The sequence below is a fragment of the Hypanus sabinus genome, chromosome 1, assembly GCF_030144855.1.
Source record: "Hypanus sabinus isolate sHypSab1 chromosome 1, sHypSab1.hap1, whole genome shotgun sequence".
NCBI lineage: Eukaryota > Metazoa > Chordata > Chondrichthyes > Myliobatiformes > Dasyatidae > Hypanus > Hypanus sabinus.
In genome coordinates, this window is record NC_082706.1 from 34,898,274 (window position 1) to 34,917,811 (window position 19,538).

The window sequence follows — 19,538 nt, forward strand, 5'->3', positions numbered from 1 at the left end:
ATTTCATTCCTCACAAACAGAGCCACCCCACCCCGGGCCGCCACCCTCCGGGGGTCACTGAAATCTGCATCGGCCAGTAGCAGATGTATGTCCTCAGGCAGTTGCTCTAGGAACGCCTGATCAAACATGAGGCAGGGTTTGTGTCCTTCAGCCAGGGCCAGCATCTCGTTCACTAATGCTGACAGCAGCCTGTCTCCCAAACCATCCAGGTGAAGCAGGCGGGCACCCCGCTCACGCCGTGAGAGGCCAAAGGACCCTATGAGCAACACTTCGAATGTTGCATATTTGCCTTCTTCCGGGGGTGACTGTATGAAATCCTCATCCTGGGCGGCTTTCTCTTGTTTAAGGGAGCTCACTACGTAATAGTAACGCATGGAATCAGAAGATATCTGCCAAATCTGGAACTGGGCTTCTGCTTGGCCAAACCACACGTGTGGTCGCAGCGTCCAGAAAGTGGGCAGTTTTAACGAAACTGCATGACCAGATGAAGAGTTGATCACAATGTGCTACACACAGAGCTAGAAATAACGACATGCAGTCTGTAAGTTGCACTCCAGACTAGTTTATTCAAACTTCACGGCACTGGCTTTTACGCAGTTCCATTCCTACCCTCTCCAGGTGGAAATGAATTCAGAGGTGCATTACAAAAGTCTCTTCCCATGCGTGGGATTTCTCCCCTTGTTGGCGAAGAAGGCCCAGTGCCATTTTGGGGCTGGCCTCTCTGCCGACGCGCGCGCCATTTTGTGAGCCAGTTCGCCTGTGTAGAAAGTGGGTTGCCACACTGGCATATTTCAAACTCTAAGTTAATAATTGGCAACTTTTAAAAGAATACAACACAAAGGCAAATAACAGCCTAAATTGGTTATCAATACTCAGGATGGAAATTACCAAATAGCTGCTGCTCACTTCTAAGTCTTAATTGTTTAATTTGTTATTGTTTAATCAGTTAAGGTTTTCCACAGAACAAATTGAACCACGTTTAAGGTTGTGAAACTGAGTGGCTGTGCCAAACAATTGCTATTTAGTAAGTATTGTGACAATGTTCAGAGTTCATTTGAATTTTCCTGACAGCAAAAATTCAGGCTATTGCCTTGCGACTATTAAAACTGTGTCCAAAGTCGCCCTCTGATAAGAAGGAACGGTGCAATTTTATCCTTACTATTGACAGTAGGCCTTAATGATTACTGTCATATTCCAAGCTCATAAGATTTATGACAGCAATAAGTTGCAACATGCTTATTAGAAGTAAGCAACCTGTGGAAATAAATCAGCCAAATTAATTCTCTACCAAGTCTTTCAAAGTACGATATTGCAATCTTTCTGACAATGTGGGGCACCACAAAACAGGTACTACAGCAACACACAAAATGCTGGATGAACTCAGCTAGTCAGTTAGTATCTACAGAAATGAATAAATAGTCTATAGTTCAGCTGAGACCCTCTTCAGGAAACACCTCCGTTAAGATGTCTATTTCTTCCTTGATTATAGGTTCAATCATTTTCCAACTACAGTCGGTCCTCCTTATCCGCGAGTTCCGCATCTGCGGATGCGACCAACCACGAATCGAGAAAACCAGGAAGTGCTCTTCCAGTACTTGTTGTTCGAGCATGTACAGACTTCTTTTTCTTGTCATTATTCCCTAAACAATGTAGTATAACAACTATTTTACATAGCATTTACATTGTATTAGGTATTATAAGTAATCTAGAGATGACTTAAAGTATACGGGAGGATGTGCGTGGGTTATCGTGGAGTCGAAACAGGTACATCTGGTATTACTTAGTGGCAGTTAAGTCAAACATTTGTCTTAGTATATATTTTACCTTTCTATGCATATAAAATACTTAAGAACGTAAGTTTCAGTGCCGGGCTTGGGAACGGAAGTTTCCAAACACAAGCCAGTGATAGTCTGCTCCCGAGTGCACTCTTCATCTAGCCGGGTTGATGTGGAGGTTCAAAAACTCAAAACCCAATAAATAAACCACTGTGTTGCATAGTAATAATTGTACCTTTCATCAGGGCAGGGCCTTTCTCACTTTATCCTTTAAAATTACTCCGATCGTTGACCGACGTAGCCTAACGCTTTTACAATGACCGATGGCGTTTCACCTTTTTCTGATTGCTTTATTACTTCCACTCTATTTTCAATTGTGATCGTGATTATTTTCGTGAACAGAAACACTGCGGATTCAGAGCACCACCACCGGGTCCTAAGGTCCACCGCATTGAGACAGGTTGAATAAGGGACTTGAGCATCCGTGTTTTTTGGTATCCGTGAGGGGTCCTGGACCAATCCCTCGCAGATAAGGAGGGCTGACTGTACACACATTAAGCTAGCTGGCCTATAGTTACCCATCTTTTGCCTACATCTTTTGATAAACAGAGATGACATTTGTTATCTTCCAATCTGCTGGGACTATTGGAGTATAAAGATGCATTGTTTGCTGAGTAACCAAAACTATGTAGTCAGCTTTGAGTTTGCTATTTGCTATGTATGTATCCAATTTAGTAGGAGAATGAAATCTCTGTATTGTCTCTGTACTATTGAACACATCAGTGACTTAAGAATGTAGCCAAATAAGAAGATAATGGTGTGGTAATGAGAGGCTAGCTAAGAGATGTAGATTCGAACATGATTAAGTCAATGGTAGAAACAATAGTGGCGGATGTACTTGTGATACGCAACTATAGACCCATTGGATATGCTAATGCAACTAAACCAGGAGATTGTTATAAAAAATGCTATGTACACAGATCGGTGGGCAATCAGCAACTAGCTCAATGACTGTCTCAGCTTTGATTTGCAGATTAAAGTTTAACACTTCTTGAAGAATCTTCTGCATCTCCTGGTCATTTGTGGGGCACAAGAAACCACAACAAAAATTGGCGTAGTCGGCAGGATCTGAGAGACGCATGGAAAGGAAACGGCAGACTGGGGACGCTTCCCAGTCCTCTAGGGGACCCCCACAGGGCTAACCGAATTAAGGGTGCACCCAAACAAAAGGTAAGTGCTTTTTGCGACAATTTGGACTAAGAATTCTGTTGGTTTTGGGGAGGTCTTGGAATCTCAGAAGTGTGGAACCACTGCCGAAGGGTCTCTCTGGTCCAAAGAATCTGGTAGAATTGGGGGTTAACAGGAGGCTCAGAGGATTGATCAAGAACATTGCAGTGAGGGTAAGTACAAATAAGCTAATAAGAAGTTAAGTGAAGAAAAATTCCACGTGGTGTTGGTAAGTCCCTATGGATACCACTTTGTATGAAATGAAGGTCTGAATGGGCAGGGAAAGGAAAAATAGAGAAAATCCCTGTGGATACCGCTTTGTATGAAATGAAGGTCTGAATGGGCAGGGAAAGGGAAAATAGAGAAAATCCCTGTGGATACCACTTTGTATGAAACGAAGGTCTGAACGGGCAGGGAAAGGGAAAAAAGAGAAAATCCTCGTGGATACCGCCTTACTAGATAAGGGTCTGATTAGACGAGGCACAAAGAGAAAGTTCTGTGGATACCACTCTAAGTAGAGGTCTTTACGGGCAGAACAGAACAGGAGACAAGGACAGTCCAATATATAGTTTAAAGCGCTGGTAGATAGACTAGGCATAGAATCAGGGTAAATATTATCATCCAGTAAACGAACTGTGAATCTCTGACATACCTTAAAAAGAGAGAACAACATGACAGGTAAAGGAATGGCAGTAGAGATTCTGAGCAAAAATTCCCGGTAAATAAATATGAGATCACAAAAACTTCAGAAAAATGGGAAAAGAGAACCAAAAGCCTGGTCACAAAATGGCCAAGAGAAGGAACGTTTGATGTAAGCTTGTGCGAAGAAATGGAGTCACTAATTAAAAATTACAAACCAAAAGATAAATCTAAGAAGAGGGCAAAAAAGAGAACGAGAAATGGAAGTGCTAAAACTCTTCAGAACGGAGGGAGAAAGGCTGAGGAGGACAGGTAGAATATTGATTACAAGCGAGGAAGACACTAAGGTGCTGGAGAAACAGCCTGTTAGAGAGAGAGAGGAAGGTACAGTGAGAAGCTGGCTTCAGCTCCGTACCCGGATGCGAAAGAAACAGAAAAGCCCCCTCCCTATAATGAGGAAGGAACCCCTAAGCAGTGCCCCCTGCTGACTGGAACAGTAAACATGCAGGGAGAAGTACAAGTTTGGGATAATGAGGAGGAAAAAAAACAATAGAAGGAAAAAGCGGCGATATGGAAGGAGATACAGGCAGAAAGGATAAAGGTGGAACAGGCAAAGAGAAATGGAAGAAGAGATTGAACGGATGAAATACTTGAGAGGAAAAGGAGTATGAGTATCGGTTTTACCACAGAAATCAACAGACTAGAAAAGAAAGTGGCTCATCAGGGCAGGAAGAGATAAGGCATTCAAGAGGAAGTGGAAAAAAGATAGGAGACGAGAGTCTTGGAGAAACACAGGAGAGAAGGGAATCCAGCACGAGTAAGGATCATGAGGAGTCCCTGCCACAGGTGTACAGACATGGACAGTAAGAGAAGGTGACACATTGGAGGAGCAAGAGTTAAGTGGAGAGAGAGAGGATGTGAGAATTTGTGCGGAAGAGGTAGGAGGCAGAAGCCTAGAAGAGCAGAAGGAGGCAGTAGGGGAGCGACTTGTGGAAGTAGAGAGAGCCAGATAAGTTACTGAGAGGGGATTGCCAGAGGAGATGTGAAAAATACTCCAGGGGCCAACCAAGTATTGAATCAGGACAGAAAGGAAGGACTCCACAGGGAGACCGAGGGCAGAAGAGAACCCCGGAGAAATCTGTGTGGGAGGCAGTAAAGACATACCCTGAGACTGATGGGGAGTCAGGCGAGGAGAGCCAGGGCAGGTAGGAAGCAGGAGGAAGAATGATGTTGCTGTTAGTTAAAGGATCAGGACAGGTGCAGTACATCCCTTGGGGATCCCAGGACCTAGAAGGGCTGAAAAACACTCTGCACAATCTACATGAAGGAGCAGGGAAATGGATTAGAGCCTTTGAAGAAGAAACAGTGGGACGATTATTGGCTATGGGAGATTTGAAGGCACTGTTGATAAGGTTGATGGGAACCTCCAAATTTAAAGAACTAATGGAAATGGCTGGCATAGTAAACTCGAACGACCCGAAAACTGATGGAGACGGGTTTGACAGAGTGAGGCAGAGGGTATGGCAGGCCCTCTGGAAGCTTTATCCACCCAAAGTGGACCCCAAAGCCTTAAAGGGGGAACTACTGGGAGACACTGAAAACCCAGCAGCCTACGTAGAAAACCAGTTGAAAAGGTGCAGACTGAGCAAGAGGAGGAAAATAGCTTATTTATCACCACACTGTCCCGACATAGCATTTTGGATGCAATGCCTCCACAAGTAAAATCCAAACTGGAGGAGGTGTTTGGACTGACGTCAATGACCCCACAAGAATTTAGAGACCACATAGTCCATGCGGTTGAGATATACCGGAAACACAAAGGTTGGCTGAGCAGCAGGAAGAGGTGCAAAGAAAGTTAATGCAAATGCAGCTGGAAGAACTCAAAAAGAAGGAAAAAGAGAAAAGCCATTTCAGGTACTGCTGAAGGATCTCAGCAGGAAATGTTCACTGTACTCCTTTCCATAGATGCTGACTGGCCTGCTGAGTTCCTCCAGTATTTCGTGTGTGTTACTTGGATTTCCAGCATCTGCCAATGTTCTGCTGTTGTTGAGATAATTAATATTTAGGTCAACCTTTCAATAGAATGGAAAAGCATCGACTTTGATTTCCTATCCACCCAGAAGGTTGTTGAAACCTTAACAGGCTGACGATGCTGTTTAAATAGCTTTTTGTATGACTACTTGAAATATTACAGTGTGGCGACCCACTTCCTAGCGCACTCGAACCGGCTCATAAATAGCCAGCGCGCCGGCATAGAGGCCAGTCCCAAAAGGGCGCCAGGTCTGCTTCACCAGGAAGAGGGAAACCCGCACGCGGGACGGGACTGTGAATACCCACCCCCCACAGCAACCCCGCCCGGGACGGGACGGTGAATACCAGCCCCCTACAGCATCCCCGCCCGGGACGGGACGGTGAATACCAGCCCCCTACAGCATCCCCGCCCGGGACGGGACGGTGAATACCAGCCCCCTACACAATCCCCGCTCGGGACGGGACGGTGAATACCAGCCCCCTACAGCATCCCCGCCCGGGACGGGACGGTGAATACCAGCCCCCTACAGCATCCCCGCCCGGGACGGGACGGTGAATACCAGCCCCCTACAGCATCCCCGCCCGGGACGGGACGGTGAATACCAGCCCCCTACAGCATCCCCGCTCGGGACGGGACGGTGAATACCAGCCCCCTACAGCATCCCCGCTCGGGACGGGACGGTGAATACCAGCCCCCTACACAATCCCCGCCCGGGACCGGAATGTGAATAGCCGCCCCTTCCAGCATCCCCGCCCGGGACCGGAATGTGAATACCCGCCCCTACAGCATCTGCGCCCGGGGAGGGCGGGATCAGGGAGGCTTTAAAGCGAGGCCGCGAAGTTGGAGTAAAGTTTTTTTGTAACTGCAGCTCACCGACTCCGTGTCGTTATTTCAGCGCTGCGTGTAGCACACCGCTACAACAGCACAGAAAGCTAAAGCCCAAAATAGGAAAATAGGATTAACATAAGGTAGCTACTTGATGCTCAGTGAAATAACTGAGCAGAAGGAATTAGTCTCCATGCTGTCTAACCATGAAAACAGCAAGTCAATCTTATTTTATCAGCAAGAAAAGTGCAAAATGAAAAATGTTTGCAAACTCAACAAGGGACACAACTTTTCAGAATTTTCGTTTACTGATTACTTCCAGATTTGTTAATATTATGTACATTTGATACTGATGTTTCATTTGTGCAAAATCAGCCCAACTGCTGCAATATGTCCTTAAAGCATCCAGCATGTGCACTGAATTGACACGGACGGCTGAAGCCCACCGTCCGGCAGAGCAGGGTAGAGGTGCTTCAGGGGCTGGGGGAGGAACCCAGGCCCATCAGTGACCCTGCTCTGTCGGTGCATTCAGGGCAGGGGCATTAGCGTCAACACATCAGTCAGCAAGATACTATCAACCCAGCTAAAGCTCACCTCAAAACCTCACTCTCCATCGCCGCGCTTGCGTAACGCCGTCCGTCTGCGGGAACAGCGGCCTCCCCCCTCAATTTATATCGGTTTCCGCTGCTCGACCCGCCCACCTCGCACTCTCATTGGCCGTCCTCCTGCGGGAACAGCGGCCTCCCCCGATTTATATCGGTTTCCGCTGCTCGACCCGCCCACCTCGCACTCTCATTGGCCATCCGCCTGCGGGAACAGCGGCCTCCCCCCTCGATTTATCGGTTTCCGCTGCTCGACCCGCCCACCTCGCACTCTCATTGGCTGCGGTACGCATTCCAACTTGATTGGCGCCCCGCTGCATATGGTTATCTTTGTATGGTAACGGCTGAGATTCGAGGTAAAAGTGCTAACACTTCTACTCTTTGAGGGTTGAAACATTTCTGCAAAAGCACGCCTGTAAAGATGTGGAATAGAAAGCGGTTTGCTCTCTGATGAGGTCAAGCCGGCACCGGGGCCTATCGAGAGCTGGGATCCTCGCTCTAGCTTGGTTCTGTCGATCTGAACCAGTGAGCTCACACTGTAAATGTGCGTTAGGCGTGAAATGTCAAAGTGCATCCAAATCAAATTAATGGACGCAGATGCAGAAATTCCCTGCTGCGTATTCGGCCTGAAGTCCAATTAATTAGATCAGCACTCTCATCCCCAAATGCTTTTCCCACCCAGCATCAAAGGCTGACTCAGACAATTGCTTATGTTGTGCAGCTTCTCAAGGTAGCCGATGGCTCAAATTCAGATAGTTCAATTTAATATACGAGAATGTATACAGCATACTACCTGAAATTCTTACGGACATTCGCGAAACAAGGGTTTAAACTAGAGTTGCAGGGGGATGGGAACCAGAGAATTAGAGCCTGAGAGGTCATGGGAACATTAGGAATCGTCCTGTGAAGAGCCCTGAAGAAGGTTCTCGGCCTGAAATTGGTTACTCATTTCCATAGAAGCTGCCCGACCTGCTGAGTTCCTCCAGCATTTTGTGTGTACTACAGGAATTGGAATGTTGAGCATGGTGGGAATAATGCTCTGAGCTGCATCTATTTCAATGCAAGGCATATTGTGGGAAAGGCAGGTGAGCTGAGGGTATGGGTCAACATGTGGAATTGTGAAATTGTAGCCTTTAGTGAGATTTGGTTGCAGGAGGGGTAGGAATGGCAGCTCAGTGTTCTGGGGTTCCATTGTTTTAGACATGGTAGAGGAGGAAGGATTAAATGCAGAGGGGTGGCATTACTAGGGATTAAAGTGGGAGGGTCATAATGTAGTAAATTGGATAAGCAGATTTGTGGATGACACCGAGATTGGGTGGTCTAAATCCAATGTCTAATCCAATTTACTGCCTCATCCTGAAAGCTGAGCGGCTGAACCCTTGTGACCAACTTCCCATATGGGACCTTGTCAAATGCCTTACTAAAATCTATTTAGACAACATCCACTTTCCTGGAAAAAAACTCTGTAATAGTGGTGAGATATGACTTACCATGCACGAAGCCATGCTGACTATCCTTAATCAGCCCATGTCTATCCAAACACTTATATATCCGATCCCTTAGAACACCTTCCAATAACTTTCCCACAACTGATGTCAGAATCATTGGCCTATAATTTGCCAGTTTATGTTTAGAGTCTTTCTTTAACAGTGGAACGACAATGGCTATCCTCCAACTCTCTGCCACCTCTCCTGTCGCTAATGATGATTTAAAATTCTCTGCTAGGGCTCTGGCAACTTCTGCACTCGCCTCCCACAGGGTCTGAGAGAACACCTTGTCAGGCCCTGGGGATTTATCCACCTTGATTTGCCACAGCATAGCAATTACCTTCTCCTCTGTAATCTGTACAGGGTCTGTGGAGTTAATTATGTTTTGTTTCACTTCTATAGACTCAGTGTCTGTCTCCTGAATAAATACTGCAGCAAAGAATGCATTTAAGAAGTCATCTGTTTTGTCTCCGCACATTGATTACCAGTGTGGTCTTCCAGAGTACCAATTTTGTCCCTTGCAATCCTTTTTCTGTTAACATATCTGTAGAATCCCTTTGGGTTCTCCTTTACCTTGTCTGCTAGGGCAATGTAATGTCTTCTTTTAGCCTTCCTGATTTATTTTTTAAATATTCTCTTGTTTTTCTTATACTCATTTGGTCCTACTTGCATATCCCTGCTATGCACCTCTTTTTTCTAGAAAAGATATGTTCCCCACACATATTATCTTTACCTTTTATTCTGCAGGCACATGCAAGCTTTTTACTCTCAAAATTTCATTTTTGAAGTTCTGTATCTTATCAACTGCACCTTTGCCAGAAAATAGTCTGGCACTTGCCAGATCATCTCTGATGCCATCAAAATTGGCCTTTCTCCAATTTAGAATCTCACCCACTCTGCAGACCTATCTTTTTTCATATGTACTAATAGTATTGTGGTCACTAGATACAAAGTGCTCCCCTGCACAAACTTTTGACACCTGCCCTGTCTTATCCCCTAAATGCAGATCATACTGATGAATGAAACTTTCCTGAACATATTTGACAAACTCTACCCCATCTTGTCCTTTTACAGTATGGGATTCCCAGTCAATATGTGGGAAGTTAAAATCACCTTTATAACAATCGTATGTTTCTTGCAACAGTCTGCGATCTCTTTTCAAATTTGTTCCTCTAAATCCCTAGGACTTGGGTGGTCTGTAATATAGCCCCATTAGTATGGCCATACCATTCAGTTCCACACAAAATGCCTCACTAGTCGAGTTCTCCAGTCTGTCCTGTTGGAGAACCTCCAGGACTAGTAATGCTACCCCTCCTCCTTTAATTGCTCCTGCTTTGTCATGGCCAAAACAATGGAACCCTGGAATATTGAGCTGCTGGTCCTGCCCCTCATGCAACCAAATCTTACTAATGGCTACAAAGTCATAATTCCAGGTGTTGATCCATGCCCCTTTCCTACGATACTTCTTTCATTGAAGCATATGCAGCTCAGGACACCAGTCACACCACGCTCAACCTTTCGATTCCTAACCTTGTCTGAGTCCTTACCAACATCTGCCTCCACTACCTCTCTGCTAACTGTTCTGGCACTCTGGTTCCCATCCCCCTGAAGCTCTGGTTTAAACCCCACTGTGCAGCATTAACAAACCTTCCTGCTAGGATTCTAGTTCCCTCACCAGTTCAGGTGCAAACCATCCTTTCTGTACGTGTCCCACCTTTTTTGAAAGAGTTCAATGATCCAAAAATCTTATTCCCCCCCTCCCCCACACCAACTCCTTAGCCACATTTTAAACTGTATAATCTTCCTAGTTCTGGCCTCACTAGCACGTGGCATGTTTAGTAATCCTGAGATCACAACCCTGGAAGTCCTCCCCTTTAACTTAGCACCTAACTACCTGAACTCTCCATGTAGAACCTCGTCACTTGTCCTGCCCGTGTCATTGGTACCTACATGGACCATGACCTCTGGCTGTTCACCCTCCCACTCTAGAATGCTGAAGACTCAAACGGAGATTGAGCCCTGGGCCCTGGCCACCCCAGAAGAAACATAGCATCCGGAAATAACGTTCTCGCTCACAGAACTGCCTGCCAGTTCCCCAAACTAATGAATCCCCCATCATCACCATGGGCCTCTTCTGCCCCCTGTTCCCTACTGAGTCACCAGAGCCAGACTCAGTGCCAGAGACATGACCACTTTAACTTTCCGCTTTTAAATCCACCCCCTACAATATCCAAAATGATTAACCTTTTGCTGAGGGATACTCTGCACTGGCTCCTTAACCCTTTTCCCATTGCTGCCTGTCACACAGTTTCCTGTGTCCTGCAACTTGGGTGTAACTACCTTCTATGTGTCCTATATATCACTCCTGATATGGCTCTGTGACTCAGAAATGAAAAGGCACACTGTGATATTAGGGAATTCATTAGGGGAATAGGCAGGTGGTACTGTGGGTGAGAACGTTATTCTAGGATGCTGTGTGTCCTCCTGGGTGGCCAAGGCCCAGGACATCTCTGATCAAGTCCTCAGCATTCTTAGGTGAGAGGGTGAACAGTCAGAGGTTGTGGTCCATGCAGGTACCAATGACATGGGTAGGATGAATGTTACGGCATACATCAAGTTCCAGCTCCAGTTCCTTAACGGGGATTATTAGAAGCTGCAGCTGGATGTACTTCTCACAGTTGTAGTCACAGGGACATTGGAGGTCTCCCTGCCTTTCCACATCCTGCGAGAGGAGCATTCAACTATCCTGCCTAGCATCTCTACTGTCCCAGCTGAGCAGTTATAAAGAAAGAAAGGGTTAAAAAATAACCCAGAGCCTTTTTTTTCTTCTCTCTGCTTTCTCTGACTGAAGCTTTTCTCCACTGAAGCCTTGAAGAGCCAAAGCCTCAAGATCACCACTCTGACTCTGTCCAATCAGACAATGACCACTGTGCTTCCCTTGTCTTCCTTTAATTTGCTATCGTCACTCAATCTCAAACGCGGATTGGTCTCTGGTTAAAGCTCGATTATGCTCTGTTAATTGGCATATCTAGTTCCCCTGCCTGCCCGCAATAGCTGTTCATCCCCTCGCTCATTAAGAGTTTATCTCTGCTGTAGACCCTGTCTGTGGGCCACTTATCCTCTGTGGAGGAGAGTTCCAAAGGCGAGCAACCCTCTGAGAGAAAAAATGTCAATTCACATCTGTGTTAACTTTGTGATCCCTTAATGTTAAACAGTGAACCATAATTCTAAATTCTATCATAAGAAAGATTCTCTCCACATCCATCCTGTCAAAAGAATTACAGGCATAGCCTGTACAAAATATAAACTGCTGGGAGGACTTGGCAGATCAAGCAGCTTAATACAACCTCTCCCTCAATGTCACAAAAATAAAGGAGCTGGCCGTGGACTACAGGGGGAATGGAGACAGGCTAATCCCTATTGACATCAATGGATCTGGAGATGAGAGGGTGAACATAAACATAACATCACTTGGCATAAACATCACCGAGGATCTCACGTGGTCTGTACATACCAGCTGTGTGGTGAAAAAGGCACAACAGCACCTCTTTTCACCTCAGATGGTTGGAAGAAGTTTGGTGTGGGTCCCCCAAAACTTTCTATAGGCACACAATTGAGAACATCCTGACTGGCTGCATCACTGCCTGGTATAGAAACTGTATCTCCCTCCATCGCAGGACTCTGCAGAGAGTGGTGCAGACAGCCCAGCACATCTGTAGATGTGAACTTCCCACTATTCAGGATATTTGCAGAGACAGGTGTGTAAAAAGGGCCCAAAGGATCATTGGGGACCCGAGTCACCCCACCTACAATCTATGAAAGATGTAAGTAATAAAGTCATTTCAATTCAATGTGGAAGCAAAAGAATGGTCAACATTTTGGCTTGAGGCCCTGCATGGGGAGAGAGTGTTGAGGGAAGTGAGACCTAGGCTGTTAGTGACAGGGTGAAACTACATGTAGGGAGGGCGTGGTATGAATAGTGGATGGAGTCAAGGCTAGTAGGTGATAGCTGGAAGCAGACAAGGGAGGGATGATGGACAGATGGAATCAGGGCAGAGAGAATCTAGATAACAAAGGGGAGAGAGGGATAGAAAAGGTGAACAACGGGAAAGGGTGGTGTGGTGCAAATGGGAGAATAATACTGCGGCAGTAGGTTAGCTGAAATTGCAAATTTAAAGTTCATACAATTGGGCTGTCGGCTAACAAACGGAATATAAGATGCTGTTCTTCTAGACTGCTCTTGGCCTCACCATGGCAGTGGAGAAGACTGAGGACAGACAATTCAGTGTGGAAATGGAAGATGAAATTGCTACCAGAAAATCAGGATGTCTGCTGCACATAGAGGATGGGCGCTCTGTAAAATGATGCCTAGTCTAGGCTTGGTCTCGCCAGTGTAGAGCGAAGCACATCACAGGAAACAGATGTGGCTGACCAGGTGGGAAGGGGAATACGTGAATCTTTCTTTTTCTTTCTAAATCTTTTTATTAATATTAGTAATATGGACAGAATACAGATGATATATTGATAAAGAAATTACCAACATACACATTCCATTACATATGAAAAAAAAACATACATAATAGTTACAATATAAATGAGTTTACCAAGACATAAGCCATAAGATATATGTATGGACATAGTAAATCTAAATATTTCATAATGTATAATATAAAAAAAACAGAAAAAACAAAAAAAAACAAAAAAAAATTTATATAATGCAGAACTAGCTAATCTAATCTAATAACTATAACTAATAAGTAATATAAAAGAAAAAAAACAAAAGAGAAGGAAAAAAAAGCGGGCTGTTTATAATATCTCACAAAAATAAGTATTCATCAATGCCGTCTCTTCCGGTCCTCTCAAAATACATAAGCTGAAAGCTGGGAAATCAAATGAACTTGGCACAGGGTCATATTATATCATATAAAAATGTTGAATAAATGGTCTCCATAACTTTTCAAATTTAATAGAAGTCTCAAAAGTACCACTTCTAATTTTTTCTAAATTTAAACATAACATAGTTTGAGAGAACCAATTAAATACAGTGGGAGGATCAATTTCTTTCCAATTCAACAATATAGATCTTCTAGCCATCAGAGTTAGAAATGCAATCATTCGACGGGCAGAAGAAGATAAATGCAGTGAGTCTAACATTGGTAAACCAAAAATTGCGGTAATAGGATGAGGTTGTAAATCGATATTCAAAACAGCAGAAATAATATCAAAAAATATCTTTCCAATATTTCTCCAAAAATGAACATGACCAAAACATGTGAGTTAAAGACGCAATTTCAGAATGACATCTATCACAAATAGGACTTATATGAGAGTAAAAATGAGCTAATTTATCCTTGGACATATGGGCCCTATGTACGACCTTAAATTGTATTAGTGAATGTTTGGCACATAACGATGATGTATTAACTAATTGAAGAATTCTATCCCAATTCTCACTAGAAATACTAAAACTAAGCTCTCTTTCCCAATCCTGTTTAGTCTTATAAAGAGGCTCTGAACGTATCTTCATAATTATATTATAAAGTTTTGAAATAAGCCCTTTTTGAAAAGGGTCTAATTCAAATAAACTCTCCAAAGTATCTGAAGGCACAAAATTTGGAAACGTAGAGAGTACAGAACTTAAAAAATGTCTAATCTGTAAATATCTAAAAAAATGAAATCTCGGCAAGTTATATTTGTTGGATAATTGTTCAAAAGACATGAAACAATTATCTAAAAATAAATCAGAAAATCTTAGTAATCCCTTAGTTTTCCAAGCTGAATAAGCTTGATCTATAATGGAAGGGTGAAAAAAACAATTAAGATACAATAGGACTATTTAAAACGAATTGAGTCAACCCAAAAAATCTCCGAAATTGAAACCATATACGCAATGTATGTTTAACTATCGGGTTGTCAATTCGTTTCGGCAATTTAGAAAGAGCAAAAGGGAGAGAAGTCCCTAAAATAGAACCCAAAGCATAAGCTGATACCGATTTAGTTTCTAAACTCACCCAACAAGGGCCAAAAGATCCACCCCCATCTTTCAACCAACATAACAAATATCTAATATTAACTGCCCAATAGTAAAATCTGAAATTAGGTAATGCTAACCCGCCTTCCTTTTTTGTCTTCTGTAAATATGTTTTACCTAACCTGGGATTTTTATACTGCCATATATATGAAGAAATTTTAGAGTCAACATTAGTAAAAAAAGATTTCAGGATAAAAATTGGTATCGCTTGAAAAATATATAAAAACTTAGGTAAAATAACCATCTTAATAGCATTAATCCTACCTATTAGGGATAGAGACAAAGGTGACCACTTAGTAAACAAACCTTTAATCTGATCAATTAAGGGTAAAAAATTAAATCTAAATAAATCTTTATGGTTTTTTGTGATTTTGATCCCTAAATAAGTAAAAGAGTCATTAACTAATTTAAAGGGTAAATTTCCATAAATTGGGACCCGTTTATTCAATGGAAACAATTCACTTTTATTAAGATTTAACTTATACCCAGAAAACTCACTAAATTGAGCCAATAATGATAAAACTGCTGGAATGGATTTCTCCGGGTTAGAAATGAATAGTAATAAATCATCTGCATACAAAGATAACTTATGAATATCTGTCCCACGATTAATACCCAAAATATCGGGAATACGTGAATCTGTTTCACTCTAAAGGACTGTATGGTGGTGAGGAGGAATGGTTAGGGACAGGTGTTGCACCAAGTTTGTAGTGACTACAGTGAATGGGCTGTTTCTCAAATGATGATTAGTCAGGGTACGGGAAGGAAATAGGTCAGAAACCTGATGCCATGACAGCCTTTCTCAATGTCAACAAAAGAAAAGAACTGGTCAGGAAGGTGGGAGGCTGTACACATGCTTCCATCTTTGTAGTGTATTTAATATGTAAGTAATTACTTGAGTAATGTAAATATATTTGATTAAGCAATTTCTTTGTTCACATAATTTATTATGGGTTATATGTAAAAGTACATGAATGGCATACGTTACTACCCCACCACATCATGTGAGCACCTCACTAAAGAAGTAAAATGAAGTACACGAATATCCCCAGCTCCCATGTTTTCCTTTGATGCTTTTCTGGAGTTACAGGACAAAACAGTCTTCATCAACAATGCTGAACTTTTTATCAATGCACCACAGAAAGCATCCTATCCGAATGCATCGGAGCTCTGCCTACTACTGCAAAAAACTGCACATGACAGAAACCAGTCTCCCCTCCGTGGACTCTGATATACTTTTCACTGCCTCAGTAAAGCAGCCAGACGCCACCCACCTCAGACATTCTCTTTTCTTCCCTCTCCATACAAAAGCCTGAAAACACATACCACTTGGCTCTATGACAGCTTCTATCCCTCTCTTTTAAGACCAGTAAATGGTTCCCTAGTATGATAAATTGGACTCTTGACATCACAGTCTACTTCTTTATGATTTTTCATCGTATTGTCTACCTGCACTTTCTCCGTAGTTGTTACATTTTACTCTGCATTCTGTTGTTGTTTAATCTTGTATTACTTCAATACCCCATGTTATGAATTGATCTGTATGAACAATAATGCAAAACATTACCATTATCTCTGTACAAGTGACAGTAATATACCAATTCCAATTCCATTTTAAGTTGCAAGGGTAAGTACAATGGCTCACAGAGGGGTGGGTAGGAAGAAATAAGTTACAGCCTTTCCTCATAACACTGTCACCCATTCTCTGAATTGCTTGTATTGGAGTATAAAACTTTTATTATTTGCTGTGTAACCGTAAGTATGTAGTCAGTTTGCTATGCATGTACCCAAGATGAAATCCTAGGAATGTAGAAGACAATGGTGTGTTAATATATGTTAATGAGAGGTAGCTAAGAGATGTAGTCAGCTTTGAAACTTGCTATTTGCTATGCTTGTACCCGATTTAGCAAGAGAATGAAATATTAAGAATGTAGAAGTCAATGTTATGTTAATGGAAGGTAGCTAAAGAGATGTAGATTAGAACTGTACGTGTGAAACTAGACCAGGATTTTGCTATAAAAAATGCCGTGTCCGAGGATCGGTGGGCAATCAGTGACTAGCTCAATGACTGTCTCAGCTTTGATTTGCAAATTAAAGTTTAACCCTTCTTGAAGAATCTTCTGCATCTCCTGGTCATTTGTGAGGCACGAAAAACCACGACACTTGCATCCCATAACATCCCTCCTTAAATCCCACCCTACATTATAGAAACATAACGTCGCTACTTTGATATTCTATTCCCAGCAATACAGACGAATTTTTTTTTAGTTTTCTAATTATATGCGTACTGGAACATTCAGATCCCTTTGTACATCAGTGCTATGGAGTTTTTCCACATTTAGACATACACTTTTTTTAATCTTTCCTGCCAAAATGGACAATTTCACATTTTCTTACACTATTTCATTCGGCAGGTTTTTGCTCATTCACAGTCACGTCTTTGGTGCTTTCATCAAAGTCATTTCTATAACGTGTTAAGGGCCCAGTGTTGATCCCCATAGCGCACTAAACACGACATGTTGCTGCAACCAGTGAAAGACCTCTTTAGGTCTATTCTCAGTTTGCTGTCAGTCTGCCAAGTTCCAAAATGCCAAAATGTTACCTCTTCTTGTCAGAAACACACTGAGTCTCAGCAATTTGCAGAACGGTAAACTTTATTTTTCGAGTCTGCAGAGTCGGACCCAACCAGCTCCTGCTAGATTGAGTGCCGAATTACACTTTGCACAGTTTTTTATACCCTACTTGTTTACGACTTTGTGAGTTGCACCCATGTGAGGTGCAGACATTCTTCCTTAATCTCATTACAAAATTACAAATGTGATAACCCTTTGGCCCACTTATCAGCCTCAGCGCATTAACACCGTTATTGTTCAACCGTTAAGCATGTCTTCCCGTTACCCATATCGCTTCTTTAATCAGCAAGCTATTGTTTCATCCTGATTTTGCAAATTGGTTTATACGTTGCCCTGCAAGTTGCTTTGCACGTTCTTTCTGTGTCAGCACATTCTAAATGGACTCCTTAAGAATCATTTCTCTCACACCACAATCTTTAATTTTCCACAATAACATGACACAGCACTTCATCACATCCCTTCTTGAAATTTGTCATGCATAACACGTTACCTCTTAAAATAACTGCAATAAGTTTCTCAAATAGTAATTTTCCTTTCACAAATTATGTTTGCATTGCCTGAATAACTGTCTGAATAATTGTCTGAAGTTAGAGAAGTCAATGTTCATGCCATCAGTTTGGAGGAACAACACCTTATATACCGGCTGGGTAGCCTCCAACCTGATGGCAATAGAGGAGGCCATGGATAGGCATATCAGAATGTTCTAATCTACATCTCTTAGAATGTAGCCAAATAAGACAATGATGTGTTAATTGAACACTTCAATGCCTTGAGAATGTAACTAACTAATATCCAACTTATCAGCAGAATGAAATCTCTGTATTGTCTCTGTACTATTGAACACATCAGTGACAGAATGTAGCCAAATAAGAATATAATGGTGTGTTAATGAGAGGCTAAGGGATGTAGATTAGAACGTGATTAAGTTAATGGGTAGGAACAATAGTGGCAAATCGGGAGCTGATGTACTGGTGATATGCAACTATAGTCCGATTGGATATGCTAATACAACTAAACCAGGAGATTGCTATAAAACATGCTATGTACAAGGATCAGTGGGCAATCAGCGACCAGCTCATTGACTGTCTCAGCTTTGATTTGCAAATTAAAGTTTAACACTTCTTGAAGAATCTTCTGCGTCTCCTGGTCGTTTGTGGGGGACAAGAAACCACCACACTCCCTTGTCCACTCGTCCCCCCCATCCCTTCCCACTGATCTCCCTCCTGGCACTTATCCTTGTAAACAGAACAAGTGCTATACCTGCCCTTACACTTCCTCCCTCACCACCGTTCAGGGCCCCAGACAGTCCTTCCAGGTGAGGCGACACTTCACCTGTGAGTCGGCTGGTGTGGTATACTGCGTCCGGTGCTCCCGGTGTGGCCTTTTATATATTGATGAGACCCGACGCAGACTGGGAGACCGTTTCACTGAACACCTACGCTCGGTCTGCCAGAAAAAGCAGGATCTCCCTGTGGCCACACATTTTAATTCCACGTCCCATTCCCATTCTGATATGTCTATCCATAGCCTCCTCTACTGTCAAAATGAATCCAAACTCAGGTTGTAGGAACAACACCTTATTTACCGGCTGGGTAGCCTCCAACCTGATGGCATGAACATTGACTTCTCTAACTTCCGTTAATGCCCCTCTTCCCCTTCTTACCCCATCCCTGACATATTTAGTTGTTTGCCTGTTCTCCATCTTCCTCTGGTGCTTTCCCCCCCCCCCCACTTTCTCCTGAGGCTTACTGTCCCATGATCCTTTCCCTTCTCCAGCTCTGTATTACTTTCGCCAATCACCTTTCCAGCTCTTAGCTTCATCCCACTCCCTCCGGTCTTCTCCTATCAGTTGCTAAAATATAGGCAACAAAAATCTTTTATGAGAGAGATGCAGATAAATTGGGAAAATCTGGTTGGTGCTGGATCCCAAGAGATGTAATTTATAGAATACCTACGAGATGGCTTGTTAGAGCATCTTGTGTTTGAGCCCACTCGGGAAAACGTAGTTCTGGATTCGGTGTTGTATATTGAACCAGATTTGATTGGCGAGCTTAAGGTAAAGGAACCCTCAGGAGACAGTTTGAGAGGAAGACGTTGAAGTCAGATGTATGAGTATTACAGTGGAGTAAAGGGAATTAGAGGCATGAGAGAGGAGCAGGCCAAAGTTGATTGGAAGAGGACGCCTGCAGAGATGTTGGCAGAACAGCAACAACAGTAGTTTTGGGAGCAATTCATAAGGCATAGGATAGATACATCCCAAAGAAGAAGAAGGAAAAGGGAGGATGAA

At 43.1% G+C, this 19,538-nt stretch overlaps 2 protein-coding genes across 7 annotated transcripts in view; one reads left to right on the plus strand and one right to left on the minus strand.

The window, feature by feature from the left end:
- Positions 1-7,196, minus strand: part of zgc:152830 (uncharacterized protein LOC767682 homolog) — a 70,046-nt gene extending 62,850 nt beyond the window's left edge. The window contains exon 1 of the mRNA XM_059966725.1: positions 7,093-7,196. Coding sequence (XP_059822708.1) covers positions 7,093-7,112 — 20 coding nt within the window. The 5' untranslated portion in view covers positions 7,113-7,196. The remainder of the gene's footprint in view (positions 1-7,092) is intronic.
- A 132-nt stretch (positions 7,197-7,328) lies between these two features.
- Positions 7,329-19,538, plus strand: part of fahd2a (fumarylacetoacetate hydrolase domain containing 2A) — a 38,843-nt gene continuing 26,633 nt past the window's right edge. Inside the window, exons 1-2 of one of the 6 annotated variants that reach the window (XM_059966778.1) lie at positions 7,390-7,456; positions 12,265-12,411. In XM_059966778.1, coding sequence (XP_059822761.1) covers positions 12,403-12,411 — 9 coding nt within the window. In that variant the 5' untranslated portion in view covers positions 7,390-7,456; positions 12,265-12,402. Of the gene's footprint in view, positions 7,457-12,264; positions 12,412-19,538 lie in introns of those variants that run through there. The other 5 variants (XM_059966770.1, XM_059966745.1, XM_059966750.1 and 2 more) reach the window with 5 other exon arrangements.